Raw genomic sequence first — 20,437 nt, forward strand, 5'->3', positions numbered from 1 at the left:
TTCCGAACGGCCCTCGGCAGAAGACTCCGCCTCCGTCCGAAAAGCTCCGGAAGTCAGGCCCGGCCCCTTTCCGGAAGCTCTCCGCGAGGGGACCCCTCCCGTCGCCGAGATTTCTTGGGGACGAGACCCCGCCCACTGGCGGGCTGTGGGTCCCTAAGGCGAGAAGCCCCGCGGCCCGAGCCAGAAGTGTAGGTACATTTTCATCTGAGGTCCTATACATCCTGTGATTCCGGGTTCCGGGGCTTAATATAGCGGCAGAATGTTCTGGATGACAGGGACTCCAGAATTTTGGAAAAAGAAAATTCTATACTGCCTGCATTTCAGTATCGTTTGCCATTATTGTTAGGCATTTCTGAGACCGCTAAAGGTTATTATGGGAACTTATTTAAACTTCAACAGCTCTGATTAAAGACTAAACCAGGTGATGTTGCATAACTCTGAAAAGTTACTGGGAATAATTGTAGAAGCAAAATTCTACAATCTACGGATGGATTTTGTGGTGTGTAAATTAAAGTTTTGTTTTGTTTTTTCTTTTTTCTTTTTTAAGGCTCGTGTGTCAAAGGTAGTGGGTATTTCTCTTCCAAAAGCTTCAAGTGCATAGGGCTGCTTAGGGGGAGAGAGAGAGAGAGAGAGAGGGAGAGAGATAAGGGCAGAACAAGAGCAAACCAACAGATCTGTGTATTCTGCAGGTTGAAAAACAGGACAGACAAAACTCCAACCTTCTAGAGACTTCCTTGGCATTTGGGAGAGGTAGGGTGATTCAGGTTATAGACTACTGGCAGTAATCTCCATGATTACCTCAATTTCACTCTCTTTGGCTGTGGATGCTTTCATCTTGTTTACAGACAGGATCAGGATCAAATTATTTAAGTGCATAAATATTTGTTGATGCTTCACCTGTAAATTGAGACAGTGTTTTTTCAACTCCGACATTCTGTCCTTCTAGAAAAGTGTAAAGAACATGGTTCTAGGAATCATTCAAAACCCATGTATTGAATTAATAAACATCGACTCTCTGCCCCAGGCACCTTCCCGGGCACTGGATCATGGCACTAGAAGCTAGAGGATGCCCGATTCCCCTTGATAGCTGTGTGTCTTTGTGAAACCACCTTTCCAGCTGAGACAGAAATTTCTGTTCTGTGTAAATTGGAAGGTATAATATACATTGTTTCTTGTGAAAGAAACAATCGGGTTTCTTGTGAAGATCAAATCACCTATGATAACGTAAATGAAAACATTTTGTGAAATGAAGAGTATGATACAGCATCAAGAAGAGTATGATACAGCATCAATAATCACTACGGGTTGAGTTCAAGATCGCATTCACTTTATTCAGAAAACCGCACTATTTGTAAGCCAGGAGTCCTCTTTCTGCAATTTTATGAGTTCGCCATTTCTCGGTCCCGATTCCTGGTATCTCGCGGCGAGAAGGATTAGAGAGATGTCAACCTCAGCCACTGAATTGCAACCCGCAGCTTTGTTTTGAGTGGGACAGCTCAAAGCGAGACATTCCTTTAAATTCTTTCGCCAACAACCGACGTGCCGGCTTCAGTCCGCCCGCACCTAGCATGGCGCCTGGAGGTCAGCGCATGCTCCTTGGCTGGCGCCGCGCACCGCGGCTCGGGGGCGCGCACGTCAGTCGCTGCCGTTGGCTGACTTCCGGCGGGAGCGGGGTTGGGTTTCCGCGGGATCTGGTCGGCTGGTGAGGGCGGCGGGGCGCGTGCGGCGGGGCGGGAAGAGGCGGGTGGGAGCTGGACGTCCGGGCCGAGGGGTCGGGCCTGAGGGCTGGCGTGGGGTGCGTGACAGGAGGTGGAGCGTGAAGGTGTCTGGCGGGGCGTGGGGACCGCGGCCGGCTCTCGGCGCCGCGGTGGGAAGCGCGCTCAGGACCCCCTGGTGAAATCTGTTCCCCGGACCGGCCCGCGCTGGCGCTGCCCCGGAGTCGCGTTCATTCACCCTGTTAAGGGTGACTCGAGTTCCCAAGGCGGGGGCCTTTTTAGGGTTGCTGCGTTCGAAGTGTCTGGAGCCCATCTCTGCGCGCTGCTGACTTTGACTAGTAGCTGCCTTCTTTCTGTCCTTTTTCTTTTTTGAAGCTGTCATTCGTCTCTGAAATGTAGGACTCTTCTAGCTGCTCCCACTCCACCTCTTACCTCCTCACCGCCCTCCTTCACAGGGGTCGACAGAGTCTTTAATAACTAAGAAAAGGCCATCAGCTGATTTTGGGGTGGGGATTTCCTGGTGCCTGAATTAGGGAGGCTTGTTTTATTTGTTTTTAAAAAGTTTTTATTTTGCTTCTATTAAGTAATCTCCCCAATGTGGGACTGGAACTCATGACCTTGAGATCAAGGGTCCTGCGCTCCACTTACTGGGCCAACCGGGCGTTCCTGAATTAGGGAGGTTTAAAATAACATCACAGTTGAGACTGAAAGAGAACTTTCTTACTCCTCTAGTCCAGGCTTTCATGTAGTGCTCTGATAGATGGGCATTCAGACTTTGCCTGAGCATTGTTAGCATAACACTAGGCAACTTATTTTATTCTTGGACCTATTTTAATGAGAGTACAGTTTTTCTGGGTAGAATGATGTAGTCATTTTCCATACGATGCTTAACTCGTGGTCCATGTGCATAGGATAAGTTAGGGATAGGAAGTTCAGAAGTTCATGCGCTTTCATTCATTATTTCGTTTCTTCAGGGAGCATTCACTGAGTATCCAGTAGGCACATCCTGCCAAGTACTAGGGGTACTAGTTGAAAGAATCCTTTTCCTCAAAGAGCACGTAGTTTTGAGGGAAGGAGGGATGGGAAGGAGACAGACAGGAGAATAACAAAAGTGATAAATACTGTAAAAGAGGTTTACAAACAGGTGCTATAAGAATGTAAAAGAAGATGCCCTCCAGTTGTTGCCCTTAGGATGTGAAAACTGGAATTGAGGCCAAGAGTTGAGAAGTAACATAGCATAGAGAATGATAGGAATCTCTTGTTTTCAAAACAGAATTTCTATTAATATAGCTTAACCTTTTTAAACAACCACACTTTGCTTTTGGGTTGTTTCTGTTGATGGGGCTACCTGTTTATGAAAACAGCAATAGCACACATTATTGATGTGATAAATTACTATTTAATGACATAGATGCTGTTTTTATTTCATTTTATAGCTGAAGAAACTGAGATTCAGGTTAAGTAATTTATGCAGTTTCAGAAAGTTGGAGAGAAGCTGACTTGGGAAACAAATGCAGACATTGTGACTCCCACTTTGCTCTCGGCATCATGCTATTCTGCCTCCCTGATAGTAACGATCACTGACGTTTACTAATCACTTACTGTTTGATTTTTAGAGCAACCCTATGAGGTAAGAACAATTACTATCTTTTTCAGTTGAGGAAACTGAAGATTAGAGAGGTTAAGTTGCTCAGCCAAGATAACATGCTAATCGGTGGTGGAGTTAGGGTTTGAACCCGGCACTCTGACCACGGTCACTCCTCTCCCATCTAATGGGAGGTTGCGGGGGCGCCTGGGTGGCTCAGTTGGTTGAGCATCCGACTTCAGCTCAGGTCATGATCTCACGGTCCGTGGGCTGGAGCTCCACATCGGACTCTGTGCTGACAGCTCAGAGTTTGGAGCCTGCTTCCGATCCTGTGTCTCCCTCTCTTTCTGCCCCTCCCCCACCCTCACTTTGTCTCACTCTGTCTCTCAAAAATAAATAGATGTAAAAAAAAAAGAAAAAAAAAAAGAAAAGAAGTGGGAAGTTGTGCATTTGGTCTAAAGTACTGTGTCCCTGACTGAACATGAATAAGTGGAAAGGTGCTTGAAGAAATGCTGTTATCGTTAATTAATATGAAGGTGATAAGAACTTGCTTTTCTCCTTTCAGGATGGAACCCAGGTGGGACTTGTACAATGTTGCCCTGTAAGAAGAGAAGGACTACGGTGACTGGGTCCCCACAGCACCAGGGCAGCCAGGAGGAAGAGGACCTAGACCTGGAGTCCGCTGTTAAACCAGTGACTGACCAGGTGAAAGACTTGGGGTCAGCGTCACTCTCTGGGGGTCCAAGTCATGGCAGAGCGGCTGGCCTCCAAGTGCAGACCGCGCAGGAGGCAGGAAATCAGCTTGGTGAGGAGGATCCACCTCTGAGCTCCAGGGTGCTCACCCAGGACACAAACGCACCAGTTCTGGAAGCTGTTGACGCGGCCATCTCTCAGGGCATCGCCCTACCTTCCTTGGAGTCTTCTCAGCCTCTTGTTGTACACACTGGTAAAGGAAAGCTCCAGGCCCCTGGCTCAAGGAGAGGGAAGAAGATTGCACTCAGGCCTGGGCCAGTTCCCCAAGAAGATAGAGGAGATCATCCTGTTACAAAGGAGCCTTTTTCAGGAGAGCCTAGTGAAGAAGTCAAGGAAGAAGGAGGTAAGATATGAAACGGCTTGAGCCACGTTTCCCCGGTCGGTGCTAGGTGGCATTCCCTTACGAAGCAGTGTTTCTGAAAGGGGAAACTGACCCAGTGTGGGATTGGGACTGTGGAGCTCGTGGGGGTCGGCAGTGAACTTTATGAGTGGGTGGAGACCTTCTCCCTCCCTTTCCCTAGATCCTCTTCTGTATCCTTTTCTTTCCTTTCTAGGGGTGAACTATGTGGCCTTTTGTGATTCGGTTGTGTCTGTGCAGCAGGGCTTTTGGAGGAGAGGCAGCCGCTTGAAGGAGGCACTACTGCCTGGGACTTTGGGCGGGGCTCTGAAGAGATGATGTAACCCTCGAGGGAGGAGTCGTAGTTTGACAGATGGTGGCAGGGGGTATCTTAGGCCAAGGGTAGTAGGCGCCGAGGCAGAAGAGGATGGTGAGGTGGTTGCTTGGAAGAAGTGAGCGATGACTTCCGGGTGGTGGGTTGTGTATAGACTGTGAAGGGCTTTCTTTTTCATGCTCAAGCACTGGACCTCGTCCTGTAGGTGATGGCTGGTTCACAAGTAAGAGGAGCAGAAAGCATAGTTCTCCCGTCAGGAAGCTCTTTTCTAGGGTAGCTGGGAAGACGAGACATAACCATATTATCCATTTGGAGCAGTTGAAGGCAATATGTAGGCGCTGGGGTGTCTGGTAGGGGTCATTCGGATTTTTGAAATTGGGACTGGCTGGGTTGGTGGGGTTCCATAGAGCGGGGAAGGAGAGGAGGTGGAGCAGCACATTCTGCAGCCCTGTGTAGGATCCGCGGTCCCCCGGAGGTTCCGCCGTCCCGCAGAGGTTCTGCAGCCCCCCGAAGGATCTGTGGTCCCGCAGAGGTTCCGCCGTCCCGCAGAGGTTCCGTCGTCCTCCGGAAGTTCCACGGTCCCCCAGAAGTTCCGCAGTCCCGCAGAGGTTCTGCAGTCCCCCGGAGGATCCGCGGTCCCGCAGAAGTTCCGCGGTCCCCCAGAGGTTCCGCCGTCCCGCTGAGGTGCTGTGTGTGCGGGCATGTAGCAGGGCTTCCCAGGGGCAGTGCGGGTGCGGATGACACAGAGCCTTGCTGGCTTCCCCGTGAGACCTTACAGAGGGTCAGTCTGGGATGTTGGCAGTGAGGTCAGAAAAAGGCGTACCCTAGAGACATCAGGAGGGAGAATTAGTCTTGCTCAGAGACTGGCATCGTTTCAGTTCTCTGGCCCCAGTGCTGGGTCGGACAGCTTCCAGGCACGGGCACTGAGGCACTTGGAGAGGAGTTCGTCCTTCCACGCGTGCTGCCTGAGCTGATTTGGGGCCGTCAAGATAAAATACAACTCTGAGATTGGAGTCTGGTGAGACGTGGGAGCAGAAATGTTCAAAGTGTGAGTTGTGCTTCTGTGTGGAAAGGAACGTGGAGGAAGTTGACAATCTAAGGCTGAGGAAGAAGATGGCAGAGAGGGAAAACTGGGGAAGTGATAGGAGAAATCTCAGGAAGGAGGGGTGTCCAGAACGAGGCACTTCATTTGAAAGTTCGTGAGTAAGGAAAGAGGAGGATGGGGCCTGACGGAAGGCTGCACTGGAGAGGGTGCAGGGGAGTTTCTGGGACGAGGAGGTGTGGTGAGGGAGGAGGAGGGCAGCAGTGTCTGCTCCATGGCAAGAGGGTGGACATGGCCCTGGGGGACAGCAGGGCCACTGAAATGTCTCCTTCAGGCCCGGGCGTGTTTGTGACGCGAAGGCAGGGGATCTGGAAAGGGCCCGGGAGTCAAGTAGGGCGGGGTGGGTGATCCCCAGGGCTTCAGAGTCACCTGCTGCTGAGGAATGGGGTCTACAGACGTTTCCAGGGGTTAGTTTTCAGAGGTCCAGGCGTGGGTGAATGAGATAAACGTTCGTTGTTTACGGTCAGCTGTAATACCACTCCCCCTCACGAGGCTGGATAATTAGAAGTGAATTCTGCCATCTTGCACTGTAATGAGCTGTGTATACAAGCAATACCTGGAAAAGAAGGACCTTATGAGGGTGTCTATCCAGAATCCTTTTTCTCCCCGTGAGTAACTTTTTGTTTAATTTTTGCTAAATAGAAATGTAATATACAAGGGGCGCCTGGGTGGCTCAGTTGGTTAAGCGTCTGACTCTTGATTTTGGCTCAGGTAGTGACCTCAGGGTTTGTGAGAGCCCCGCTTTGGGCTCTGTGTTGGCAGTGCAGAGCCTGCTTGGGATTCTGTCTCTCCTCTCTCTCTGCTTCTTCCCCCTGTGTGTGCTCGCTCTCTCTCTCTCGTGTGCACAAGCTCTCTTTCTAAATAAATAAACTTAAAAACATAAAAAAAGAAATGTAACATACAAAACAGAAAAGAAGACTAAAAATTCATATATATGCATTTTTAAAAATACTGAAAAATTTAAGGTAGAAAAAAAATCACCCACAACCTTACTACCCACAGTAATTACTACTAAAATTAGTACAGGAGTGCCTGGCTGGCTCAGTCGGTAGAGCATGTGACTCCTGATCTCAGGGTTGTGAGTTCAAGCCCTGTGTAGAGATTACTTAAAAATGAAATCTTTTTTTTTTTTAAATTTTTTTTTTCAACGTTTTTTTATTTATTTTTGGGACAGAGAGAGACAGAGCATGAACGGGGGAGGGGCAGAGAGAGAGGGAGACACAGAATCGGAAACAGGCTCCAGGCTCCGAGCCATCAGCCCAGAGCCTGACGCGGGGCTCGAACTCACGGACCGCGAGATCGTGACCTGGCTGAAGTCGGACGCTTAACCGACTGCGCCACCCAGGCGCCCCAAAAATGAAATCTTAAAGAGGTGCCTGGGTGGCTCAGTCAGTGAAGTGTCTGGCTTTCGCGCAGGTCATGATCTCATGGTTCTTGTGCTCAAGCCCCACATTGGGCTCTCTGCTGTCAGTGCAGAGCCTGCTTCCGATCCTGTGTTTCCTCTCTCTCTGCCCCTCCCCTGCTCGTGATCTTGTGTGCTCTCTCTCTCAAAAAATAAACATTAAAAAAAAAAGAAATCTTAAGAAGAATTTATTGTATGTTCTTTTAGTTGCTTTGTTCTCTTGTAAGTAACATTTTAGTATTATGAGTACATAAAAAAACAAAAACAAGGACAAAAAAAGTCTGGGTTGAAGTGTAGTAGTTCTCCTTTATCCGTAGTTTCAGTTATCCTCAATCAACCTTGGTCTGGAGGCAGATGATCCTCCTGACGTACTGTCGTCAGAAGGTCAGTAGTGGCCTAACACCGGGTCACAAGGCTGCGTCACTCACCTCACATCCTGTCCTCACGTAGGCATTTCGTCATCTCACGTCATCACTAGAAAGGTGAGGACAGGACAGGAAGATATTTTGAGAGGGGAGAGCACATTCACATAACTTTTTACGGTATATTGTTTTAATTGTTCTCTTTTATTATTAGTTATTGGTAACCTCCCTGCCTAATTTATAAATTAAACTACCCTAGGTGTGTATGGGAAAGAACATAGAATATAAGGGTTCGTACTGTGGGACATGTCAGACATCTCCTGAGGGTTTAGGAACACATGTCCCAGGGCTACCCGGTCAGCGAGTTGTTACATTCCGTGCACCTGCTAAATCGTTTCTAGGCTGCAGGTGCTAGGGATTAAACTCCGTCTGCACTGGTGTGTGTTCTAACAGAATTTTCCCCCCACCCCCAGCCTCTTTTTTTGTCTTCAGAATTTTAATTGTTCTTTTAAAATTGATTTATATGATCTAATTTCTCCTCGTGCTTTTTTTTCTTTGTTTTGTAAAAATGATTAACTTCGGCAGATTTCAGCTCGTAATTAGTTGCCTTGGGCATTTCTCAGCGAATTACTTTCATGTTATCCATTCGCAGTTCTTAGGCTGGCAGTAAACAAGTTACAGATGTGCTCTGTGTGAGGCGTTCCCTTCTGTGTCTCTCTTACTCTTCTCAGCTTCCGTTTCTAGGGGCTTTCAGCCTCCAGCACACGGACAGAGGGAAGGAAAAGCGGGGGTCCTGTGGGGTTCTCTGAGAGGAGAGTTAAGTTGAGAAGCAACATGACTGGGTAATAGGAAAGGAACATTTTCGGGGTGTCTGGCTGCCTTAGTTGGAAGAGTGTGTGACTCTTGATCTTGGGGTCGAGTTTGAGTCCTTTGTTGGGTGTAGAGATTACTTAAATACAACTGAAAAAATAAAAAAGAAAAATAAAAAGGAACGTTTTCTCTATGTAGAGACTGGTGCAGCCTATAAACGGTAGGGACAGTGTTAGAGTAGTTCCAGATGTGTTTTCCGTAGTAAAAGTAGCGATGGAAACTAGCTACCAAAGTGAGCTTCTCGTATGTTTGTTTAAAACGTCTTTTATGTTGGTTCAGTTTTGAAATGTTGACACCATTAATCTAAAAATTATGAAGAGTGTTGACTAAATGAGAGCACTATGTTGGGGCGTCTGGGTGGCTCAGTTGGTTAAACATCTGACTTCGGCCCAGGTCATAATCTCTTGGTTCACCAGTTCGAACCCTGCATCAGGCTTGTGCTGACAGCTCAGAGACAACCTGGAGCCTGCTTTGGATTCTGTGTCTCCTTCTCTCTCTCTCTCTGCCCCTCCCTGAACACGCTCTGTCTCTTTCCCTCTCTCAAAAATAAATAAACATTAAAAAAAATTTTTAAAAAATGAGAGCACTATGCTGTGCTGTTGATTGAAGTTCTCTTTTCTAAGGTATTTGACTGAGAGGAACTTTTGATTTGACGGACTCAGGACTTCACTTCTTGTCCAGTCCCCGTTAAAAGCAAAAGCCCTCAGATGTTTTGACGTCGTGGAGTAACCATGGGCTCCAGAAATGGAGGATGGAAGATTGAAGAGTAAATGCAGTCAATGATTGATTCATACTTAATTTAAAACTAAAACTTCTTTTCTTTGTTGGAGTGTGGAGGGTGGTCCAGTTTCAAATCCTGTTTACACCAGTTGAAACTGGCCATGTTGATGAGGTAGGAGTCGAGAGTATAGAGGCTACTTTGGGCAGAGCTCAGTGATAAACAACCTGATCTTTTTTTGAAAAAAAAATTTTTATTTCATGAGATCTTCCTTCTTAATGGATTTCTTAAAAATGTTTATTTAATTTTGAGAGAGAGCGAGCGAGCCGGGGAGGGGCAGAGAGAGAGGGACAGAGGATCCAAAGCGGGCCCTGAGCTGTCAGTACAGAGCCTGACATGGGGCTCGAACCCACAAACTGCAAGATCATGACCTGAGCCAAAGTTGGACGCTTAAGCAACTGAGCCACCCAGGCGCCCCTAAAAATTTTTTGACTTTATGATATGCAGACATGGAAGAAATTCATAAATACAGAGGGTGCATAGTGAAAAGGTAGGCACCCCTTCACTCTGTCCTCTGGACCCCAGGTCTTTGTCTTAGAAGCAGGCAGGCAGTTCAGCAGTCCCTTGTGTATAGTCTGTAGATATTCCGCCCGTACACAAGCCTGTATGTATTCTTTTCCTCATGACAACTTGGTTCTAATGTTTACTTTTGATACAGCATGAGTGCTTTGCTTTTTGAACACCCCATCTTCCCCAGAAGAAGGAACGATGGCACCGATGAAGAGTTGAGATGAAAAGGAGAAAGTTGTCTAGTGAACCATAGAATCAACCACGTATTTATAATTTGATGGTGGTTTTTACTCTCCTGCTCTGTAAAATTTACAGAGTCAGAAAGTTCAGGACATTTTGTAATGGATATCATTTATAGAGATTAAATGTGGTGTTAATGATTGTCCATATAAAATGTCCCTTTGTCATCAGAAGTATAACACCCCCCACCCCACTATTAGGGTTCTGATTTCTCCATAGGAAAAAAATGCATAACTCAAAGCATATTAGAAGTAGAAAGACCTTAGCAATTATCTGGTTCAGCTCCCTGACATTAGATGAGCAAATTGGATCTGAGCTTTGATTTCGGTATTTTTCTTAGGATACTGTCTTTAAGAGAGAGGAATACCTATGTAGTACGTGCATCATTAATGAAATTACCCAGCTGAAGAGGACTTTATAACAAAATGCTGATTTCTGCAACCTGGTATGATTGCAAATGGGCACAGTGTGGAGCAACCCTTGTGATTCTTCCAGGAAAACCTCAGTCTGGAGGGGAGATGCCTTCACTGCCTCTAGGCGCCCACTCTGCCAAACCGGGAGCCCTGCCTGGGAAGTCCCCTCCGTCACATGTCTGTGCCTGTCCCCAAGAGAAGCCACTTGGGACTCTGGCTCCGCAAGCTGAGGATGAGACAGAGGACGGCGGACTCTTCATTCCGATGGGTAGGCTTTGTTTCTCTTTTTTTCTTTTTTAATTAAAAACCCTCTCTATAGAAGTGTAATATGAAGCACAATATGGAGAAAACTGCACGTATTTTAAGAGATCCAAGTTCACTGAATTTCAGAGATTGCAAACACCCATGCAAGCAGGAACTGGATCAAAAACAGAATATTACCTGCACCCAGGGCCCTCCCTTTCAGTTACTACCAACACCCCACCCCTGCAGGACCATTATTCTGACTTCCTGGTTCACCTGTTTTGTACTTTATGAGTGGAATCGTATGTATGTGTGTTTTGTGACTGCCTTTTTCCACTTGTGTTGTCGTGTTATGAAATTGGCCCCTGTTGCTGCACGTACTTGTGGATTGCTCGTTTTCATTGCTGTGTAGTAGCCTTTTGGAGTGTTCTACTATTTCTTTATCCATTCAGCTCTTACCGGGCATTAGGATGGTTTCTAGTTGCGGGCTACTCTGACTGGTGCTGCCGTGGATGTTCCTGGTGCAGGTGTCTGGGTGAGCATCTGCACCTGATTTTCCTTGGGTGTAATTGCTAGGTCATAGGATTAGGCCTCTTTACATTTGTTTGAAATATTGTACGTAAAAAAAATTTTTTTTTAATGTTTATTTTTGAGAGAGAGAGAGAGATCGCGAGTGTGAACGGGGGAGGGGCAAAGAGAGAGGGAGACACAATGCTAAGCAGCTCCAGGCTCTGAGCTGTCAGCAACAGAGCCCCACGCAGGGCTTGAACCCACAAGCTGCGAGATCATGACCTGAACCGAAGTTGGATGCTCAACTGACTGAGCCACCCAGGTGCCCCTAAATATTATATTTTTTTTATTGTGAATTATAACACATACACACAAGTGAATAAAGACTTCTAGGGGCACCTGGGTGACCCAGTCAGTTAAGTGTCTGACTCTTGATTTCAGCTCAGGTCATGATCTCACGGTTGTGTGATCAAGCCCCTGTGCTGACTGTGGAGCCTGCTTGAGATTCTCTCTCTCTGCCTCTCCCCTGCTCGAGCTTTATCTCTCAAAATAGATAAACAAACATTTTTTAAAAATAAGAAAAATTATGTAACAGCCACCACCATCAGCATATGGGATGTCTCTCTGACCGCAGAAGTTCTCTCATTCCCCTCTGCAGGCCTTCATCCTCCGCCCTCGGCACCTGCCAGTCTCCCTTCTGTTCTGGCAGGTTCCCGTTTTGTACGGTGTTATTACGCGTGAGGTGTCATACAGTACGGAGCCTTGCGCATCTGGTATCTTTCACCTAGTCTGATGCCTTTGAGATTCATTCGTGCTTTCATCGCTGAGTAGTATTCATTCTCTTCCAACGAAGGACCACAGTTAGTTTACCTGTTCACCAGTTGATGGGCATTTGGATTGTTTCCAGGTTTTGCCTGAAACTGCTATAAAGATTCACATGTAGGTCTTCGATAGACATAAATTTTCATTTTTCTGGGGTAAATAACTAGGAGTGTCATTGCTGGGGCTTGTGGTTTATGTTTAACTTTGTAAGAAACTGCTGAACTGTGTTCCAGGGTGGCCGGACCATCTTACACTCCCACCTGCAGTATGTGAGATTTGCAGCTGATAGCCTCCAGCCAGCCGCTGTCAGACTTTTAATTTTATCCGTTCTAGTAGGTGTATTTCCTCCTGGTTTTCAATTGCATTTCCCCAAGGAATAATGCTACAGAGCATATTTTCATGTGTTTATGGCCATCTGTAGATCATTTTTGGTGAAATGTTAGTTCATTGTTCTGTTGTTTGCCTTCATTCCTTTTGTAATCAGTACATATCTTGCAGGAAATACTTTAAAACTATGCATCTATCCTGTTCATCTTCGAATCTTTGTCCACTAATTTTAGCATCCATTGGTAGATTGCCTGTAACAGGCTTTTTTTTTTTTTTTTTAACTTTATGTATTTATTTTGAAAGAGAGAGAGAGAGAACCAGCAAGGGAGGGGCAGAGAGAGGGAGGGATCCAAAGCAGGCTCTGTGCTGACAGCAGAGAGCCTATCGCGGGGCTCAAACTCACAAACCATGAGATCGTGACCTGAGCCAAAGTCGGATGTCCAACTGACTGAGCCACCCAGATGCTCCATTACTGTGTTCTTCTAATGGCAATTTTTTATTTCTGTCATGCCTTCTCCTTCTATTAATTGGGATTTTCTATAAAGAAGAGCTGTCCTGGGGCACCTGGGTGGCTCAGTCAGTTAAGTAAGTGTCCGCCTCTTGATTTTGGCTCAGACAGGTCATCATCTCATGTTTCAGGAGTTCATGAGTTTGGGCCCTGCGTTGGGCTCTGCACTGATAGCATGGAGCCTGCTTGGGATTCTCTCTCTTCCCCCCACCTCTCCCTTGCTCACACATGCTCTCACTCTCTTTCCCTGAAAAGAAATAAACTTTAAAGAGGACCTGTCCCTTCTTCATTATTTATTTATTTTTTCAATTTTTATGTGAGTATGGACTGAGATATTTATTTTATTATTTGAGTTACAATGCAGTACTGTCGTTATCGTGCTCACGTTGTTTTAGTGTTAGCTACAGGGAGATGCTCCAGGATTTACTTTTGTGGAATATGGTTTTGGTGTCATATCAAGGAACACTGCCTAACCCTGGGGCACCCGGCTGGCTCAGTTGGGGAACCTCGAGACTCGGGATCTCAGAGGGTTGTGAGGTCGAGCTGCACACCGGGAGGAAAGCAGACTTAAAAAAAAAAAAAATGATTTAAAAAAGAAAAGGAACTCTGCCCAAACTGAGGTCACAGAGTTTCTTTTCTGCAAGTTGTATGGTTTTACATATTACATTTAGGTGTATGAACCATGTTGAGTTAATTTTTGTATCATCATGTGTGAGGTATGTTTGAGACTCTCTTGCATGTGGATGTTCACTTATTTCAGCACTATTTTTGGAAAATATTTTTTCTCCATTTAATTACCTTTGCACATAGGGCACCTGGGTGGCTCAAGTCAGTTTGTCGTCCGACTTTGGCTCAGGTCATGATCTTGCAGTTCATGAGTTTGAGCCCTGCGTTGGGCTCTGTGCTGACAGCTTGGAGCCTGGAGCCTGGAGCCTGGAGCCTGCTTCCGATTCTGTGTCTCCCTCTCTCTCTGCCCCTCCCCCATTCACACTCTGTGTCTGTCTCTCTCAAAAATAAATAAAAAAAAAAACATTTAAAAAATTAAGAAAAAATAAGTTACCTTTGCACCTATGTAAAAAAATCACTTGGCCATATTAGCGTGGACTTTTCTGGACTCTGTTCTGTCCCACTGATCTGTGTGTCTAACCTTTCACCAACACCACACAGGCTCGATCAGTATAACTTCACAGGGAGTGTCGAGGTCGGGTAGTATGAATCTTCACTTTGTCCTTTTTATTTTTATTTTTTATTATTTTTAATGTTATTTTTGAGAGAGAGAAAGAGAGAGAATGCGTGCACACAAGCCGGGGAGAGGCAGAAAGAGAGAGACACAGAATCTGAAGCAGGCTCCAGGCTCTGAGCTGTCAGTACAGAGCCCGACGTGGGGCTCGAACTCATGAACCACATGATTATGACCTGAATGGAAGTTGTATGCTTAACTGACTGAACCACCCAGGTGCACCCCCCCCCACCACCGCCTTTTTAAAACAAGGTTATTGAGCTATTCTAGGTCATTTGCATTTCCATGTAAATTTGAGAATGGGGTTGTTATTTTCTTCAAAAATACTTGCTGAAATACTGATTGGAAATGAATCTGTGGATCAATTTGGGAAGAAAGTTGTCATCTTAACAGTACTGAGTCTACTAATCCGTAGCAAGATACATATATTTATTTAGACGTTTAAAAATTTCTCTCAGCAATATTTTGTAGTTTTTACCATATACATTTTTCACTTATATTTTAGATTTATGAAACATGCATTTTTTTTTATGCTCATGTCAGTTTTTCTTTTCAACTTCTAGTTTGTTGCCAACATACAGATAGAGTAGGCTTGGGTATATCAGTATATCTTGTGATTTTGCTATAAATTCATTTATTAGCTGTATATACTTTATAGATTCTTTTTTGTTTTTATTTTATTATTATTTTTTAACGTTTATTTATTTTTGAGAGAAAGAGTGCAAGCGGAGGAGGGACAGACAGAGGGGGAGACGTAGAATTGGAAGCAGGCTCTAGGTTCTGAGTGGTCAGCACAGAGCCCGACATGGGGCTCGAACCCACGAACCGAGAGAGAATATGACCTGAGCCGAAATCAGATGCTTAACCAACTGAGCCACCCAGGTGCCCCCATTCTTTTTTGTTTTGGAAGAGTTTATTTGTTTTGAGAGAGAGGGAGAGAGAGAATCCCAAGCAGGCCCTGCGCTCACAGTGCAGTGAGATCGTGACCTGAACTGAAATTGAGTCGGCCGCTTAATGGACTGAGTCACCCAGGCACCCTTACTTTATAGATTCTTTAACAATTTCTTACAGAGATAATTATGTCATCTGAGAAGAAGGGTTTTTTTTTTTTACCTTCATTTCTCTTTCTTCCTCTTCTTCCCTTTATATCTCCCTCCCTCTTTCTCTTCCTTTCCATTTGTAAGTCCCCCTTTACTGTGTACAACCCTGAGGGGAAGTGGCGAGAGGGGTCGTCTTTCCTGTGTTCCTGGTCTCCGGGAAGCACGTTCCGTCTTTCACCGTGGAGCTGAAGCTGGTTTATAGCTGTGGTGTATTGGATTGAGGAAGTTCTCTACTGTTCCTAGTTGCTGAGAGTTTTTATGGTGAATTGATGTTAGATTTTGTGAAAAGCTTTCTCTGCCTCTATTGAGATTGTCTTTTGTTTTTGCTTTTGATCTGTTGATATAGTGAATTATATTGATTGATTTTCAAATTTGAAAGCAATTTTGCATTTCTGGAGTAAGCCACACCTTTTGGCCATGATATATTACCCTTTTTATATATTGCTGGATTTGATTTGCTAGTATTTTAAAGATTTTTGTATCTGTGGTCGATAGTTTTCTTGTACTGTCTTTGTATGGTTTGATATTGGGGTCATGCTGAGTTGGGAAGTGTTCCCTTTTTGTGCTTTTGTTTTTGGAAGAGCGTGTGTGAATTGGTATTACTTCTTCCTTTTTATTAATATTTATTTTTTTATTTTGAAAGAGAGAGTACATACGCATGAGCTGGTGAGGGGCAGAGAGATTGAGAGAGAGAGAGAGAGAGAGAGAGAGAGAAAATCCCCTGGTAGGCTCTGTGCCGCTAATGCAGAGTGCATGGGGCTCGAACCCACGAACTGTGAGATCATGACCTGAGCCAGAGATAGAGAAAGAGAGAGAGAGAGAGAGAGAGAGAGAGAGAGAAAATCCCCTGGTAGGCTCTGTGCCGCTAATGCAGAGTGCATGGGGCTTGAACCCACGAACTGTGAGATCATGACCTGAGCCAAAGTTGGATGTTTAATTGACAGCCACCCAGGTGTCCCTACAGTTGGTATCTTTCAAGGTATTTGTCTGTTTCGTCTACCTTGTCACATTTATTGGCATAAGTGTTTTCATAATATTCCTTTGTTATCTTTCTCTTATCTGTAGGGTCTGCAGCGGTGTCTGTTCTTTTATTCTTGATACTGGTGATTTGTGTCTTTTTCTTAACCACTCTGTCTTAACCACTCTGGCTAGAAGGTTTTCAGTATTCATCTTTGAATTCAAAGGACAAGATTTTGATTTCATTAACTTCTCTATTTTTCTGTTTTCTATTTCATTGATTTTTGTCTGCTTTCTTCTTGCTTTGGGTTTAATTTGGTCTTTTTCTGGTTTTCTTAAAGTGGAAGCTTAGATCACTGATTTGAGACTTTTCTTATTTTTTAATAGTACTTAATGTGTCACTTTCCTGTTAAACACTTGTGTTAGCTGTGCCCCGCAAATTTTGTTTGATATGTTATATTTCATGGACTTCAGTTGACAATATTTTCTAATTTCCTTTGGGATGTCTTCTTTGACCCACAGATTATTCAGAAGTGTGTAGTTTTCTTTTTTTTTAAATTTTTTTTTTTTAACGTTTATTTATTTTTGAGATAGAGACAGAGCATGAACGGAGGAGGGTCAGAGAGAGAGGGAGACACAGAATCTGAAACAGGCTCCAGGCTCTGAGCTGTCAGCACAGAGCCTGATGCGGGGCTCGAACTCACGGACCGTGAGATCATGACCTGAGCCGAAGTCGGTTGCTCAACCGACTGAGCCACCCAGGCGCCCCTAGCTCTATATACTTTTATTCATTTTAAAAGGTTTTGTTTATTATTTTTTTTTAATATTTACTTATTTTGAGAGAAAGAGTGAGGGGAGGAAGATAAAGAGAGGGAGACAGAGAATCCCAAGCATGCTCTGTAGCTGTTAGCACACAGCCCATTGTGGGGCTTTAACTGACAAACTGTGAGATCATGACTTGAGCCGAAACTGAGTTAGATGCTTAACAGACTCAGTCACCCGGGTGCCCCTTAAATAATCTTTATACCCCACGTGGGGCTCAAACTCATGACCCTGAGATCAAGAGTTGTGTGCTCCACTGATGGGGCCAGCCAAGTGCCCCTGCTCTACATATTTTAAAACTCTGTGTTTAGGTGCATGTACCTAATGACAAATGTGATTGGGTTTTGAGTGTTAGAGCAAACTGGCGTTTCTGGGATGAACCTATTTGGTCATGACGTATCAGACTTTCCATGAGCTGCCGGACCCATTTCCTGATAATATAATTCAAGGTTTTGTGTCTTTATTTATGAGAGGTACTGGCTTTAATTTTCTTATAATATCTTTTTCATGTGTTGGTGTTTGGTAACTGGCCTTATAAAAAATAAATTGGGGGGTACCTGGGTGGCTCAGTTGGTTGAGCATCCGACTTCACCTCAGGTTATGATCTCATAGCTCGTGAGTTCGAGCCCCGTGTCGGGCTCTGTGCTGACAGCTCAGAGCCTGGAGCCTGCTTCGGATTCTGTGTCTCCCCCTCTCTCTCTGCCTCTAACCCACTCGCATTCTGACTTTGTCTCTCTCAAAAATAAACATACATTAAAAAAAATAATAAAATGAATTGGGAAGTTTCCCATCATTGTCCACTCTCTGGAAGAGTTTATGTAAGGCTATTATTTATTTCTCAAAATTTTGTAAGACTTCACCAAGAAGTTACCTAGGCTTGGAGTTCTCTTTGTCAAAAGGATTTTAAATTATGGAGTAAATCCTTTAATAATTTTAGGACTATTCAGATTTCCTGTTTCTGTCAGTTTTGGTCAGTTGTGTTTTTCGAGGAATTTGTATGTTTTCTCTAAATTGTCAAATATTTTGATGTAAAGTTGTTTATAAAAGGCTTATTTTGGGATTTTTTTTTTTTTTTTTTTTTTTTGGTTTTAGTTTTTAACTAATCTCCATACCCAACAGGGATTGAACTCCATGACCCTCAGATTAAGAGTTGCACACTCCACCAAACTGAGCCAGCCAAGTGCCTCTATTTTGGGGTATCTTTAAGATTTTTTTAGGTTTATTTATTTATTTTGAGAGAGAGAGAGAAAGAGAGAGAGAGTGAGTAAGTGAGTTGGGGAAGGGCAGAGGGAGAAGGAGAGAGAGGGAATCCCAAGCAGGCTCTGCACTGTTAGAACAGAGACCAACGAGGGGCTAGAACTCATGAACCATGAGATAAGGACCTGAGCTGAAGTTGGGTGCTTAACTGACTGAGCCACCCAGGCACCCCTGTCCTCTTTATTTCTGGTTGGAAACTTTTTGTTGAGAAGTCTGATTTTTTTTGTTGGTAAGTTTGGCTTGAGGTTTATCAATTTTATTAATCTTTTCAAAGAACCACCTTTTGGCTTTTATTTTTTTATTTTTTATTTTATTTTATTTTATATTTTTTATTTTTTTAACGTTTATTTATTTTTGAGACAGAGAGAGACAGAGCATGAACGGGGGAGGGGCAGAGAGAGAGGGAGACACAGAATCGGAAGCAGGCTCCAGGCTCTGAGCCATCAGCCCAGAGCCTGACGCGGGGCTCGAACCCACGGACCACGAGTTCGTGACCTGAGCCGAAGTCGGACGCTTAACCGACTGAGCCACCCAGGCGCCCCAGGCTTTCTTTTTTTTTAAATTCTATTTATGTTTTCTGTTTTATTGGTTTCTGTTCATTATTTCCTTCCTGAAATTTACCTTATTTGATTTGTTCTTTTCTAGCCTCTTATAAGATTTTCACTTGTTTTCTAATATATACATGCACAGTTGTAACTTTCCCTTGAAGCATTGCTTTCGCTGCGTTCTGCAAGCTATGATATGTCATATTTTTGCTTTCATTCATCTTAAAATATTTCTAATTTCCTTTATGATTTTTTCTTTGATTTATGGATTATTTAGAGATACATTGCTTACTTTCCAAATATTTGAGGATCTTTCCAGTTAAACTTCTTTATTTATTTCTAGCTAATTCCACTGTGGTCAGAGAGTATATTCCGTATGATTCCTGACCTTTGAAAATTGTTGAGACTTAGTGAGCATATGGTCTGTTTTATGTGCCCATAAAAATAATGTATTTTGTGGGTGTCATTTAGACACTTGTCATTTAGATCAAGTATTGTGTTCTACATATGTCTGTAAGTTCAAGTTTATTATTTATATTGTTCAGATCTCTTATGTCCTTACTGATTTCTTTGTCTACTGTTGTATTAGTTACTGAATGACATTTGTCAAAATCTCCAAATATGATTGTGGCTTTATCCTTTTTTTCCCTGTCAACTTTTATTTTATATATTTAAGCTCTATTATCAGATGCATACCAATTTAGAATTGTTTTGTCTTCCTGTTGAATTAACTCAATTAGTATGAAATGTTCCTTTTTATATTCTTGCCTTAAAGTTTTCTTTGTGATATTCGTGTATACGTGGTATATAGTATTTATATTCTTTTGCTTTCAACCTTTTTTGTGCCTTTATTTATTTATTTTTTTTTAAAATTTTTTTTTCAACGTTTTTTATTTATTTTTGGGACAGAGAGAGACAGAGCATGAACGGGGGAGGGGCAGAGAGAGAGGGAGACACAGAATCGGAAACAGGCTCCAAGCCATCAGCCCAGAGCCTGACGCGGGGCTCGAACTCACACACCGCGAGATCGTGACCTGGCTGAAGTCGGACGCCCAACCGACTGCGCCACCCAGGCGCCCCTTGTGCCTTTATTTTTAAAATGTTTCTCCTAAGGGTGCCTGGGTGGCTCAGTCGATTAAGGGTATCTGACTCTTGATCTCGGCTCAGGTCACGATCTCACGGTTTGTGGGTTCGAGCCCTGCATTGGGCTCTGTGCTGACAGCTCGGAGCCTAGAGCCTGCTTCATTCAGATTCTGTGTCTCATTCTCTCTCTGTCCCTCCCTGAATTGTTCTCTGTCTCTCAAAAATAAATAAATGTATTAAAAAATGTTTTTAAATGTTTCTCCTATGTGTAGCCTAGTCTTTTTTAAAAAAACTTAGTCCGAACATTTTTGCTTTTTAATTAGCTCATATTTTTTTTATATTTAATGTAACTTGAGTTTATGTTTAATGTATTACTATATTTAACGTTATACATAAGTTGAGTTTATATTTAACGTAACGTAAGTTGAATTTTCTATTTTCCTGTTTTTTTTTGTTTCTTCTTTCCTTCTTTTGATTAACCAAGTACTTTTATTTTTCTTCGTTATTAGTTCTTTAGTTTTATATTCTTTTTTCTTGCACATGTTACTCTATAGATTAACAATATGCATCTTTTTATTTTTAAAAGTAGTCCAAGGGGCGCCTGGGTGGCGCAGTCGGTTAA

The 20,437-nt window shown here is 43.9% G+C and overlaps 1 protein-coding gene across 7 annotated transcripts in view; it reads left to right on the forward strand.

Annotated features, from left to right (window-relative positions):
• The window catches only part of LOC132685877 (GON-4-like protein), a 75,619-nt gene that overhangs the window by 1,331 nt on the left and 53,851 nt on the right, over positions 1–20,437 (forward strand). For 4 of the 7 annotated variants that reach the window (XM_078441362.2, XM_078441365.2, XM_078441366.2 and 1 more), the window contains exons 1-3: positions 1,613–1,702; positions 3,866–4,396; positions 10,484–10,669. In XM_078441362.2, the coding sequence (XP_078297488.2) occupies positions 3,892–4,396; positions 10,484–10,669 (691 nt within the window). In that variant the 5' untranslated portion in view covers positions 1,613–1,702; positions 3,866–3,891. Of the gene's footprint in view, positions 1–74; positions 189–1,611; positions 1,703–3,865; positions 4,397–10,483; positions 10,670–20,437 lie in introns of those variants that run through there. The other 3 variants (XM_078441364.2, XM_078441368.2, XM_078441363.2) reach the window with 3 other exon arrangements.

The sequence above is a fragment of the Panthera onca genome, chromosome F1 (assembly GCF_046562875.1).
Source record: "Panthera onca isolate mPanOnc1 chromosome F1, mPanOnc1 haplotype 2, whole genome shotgun sequence".
Lineage (NCBI taxonomy): Eukaryota > Metazoa > Chordata > Mammalia > Carnivora > Felidae > Panthera > Panthera onca.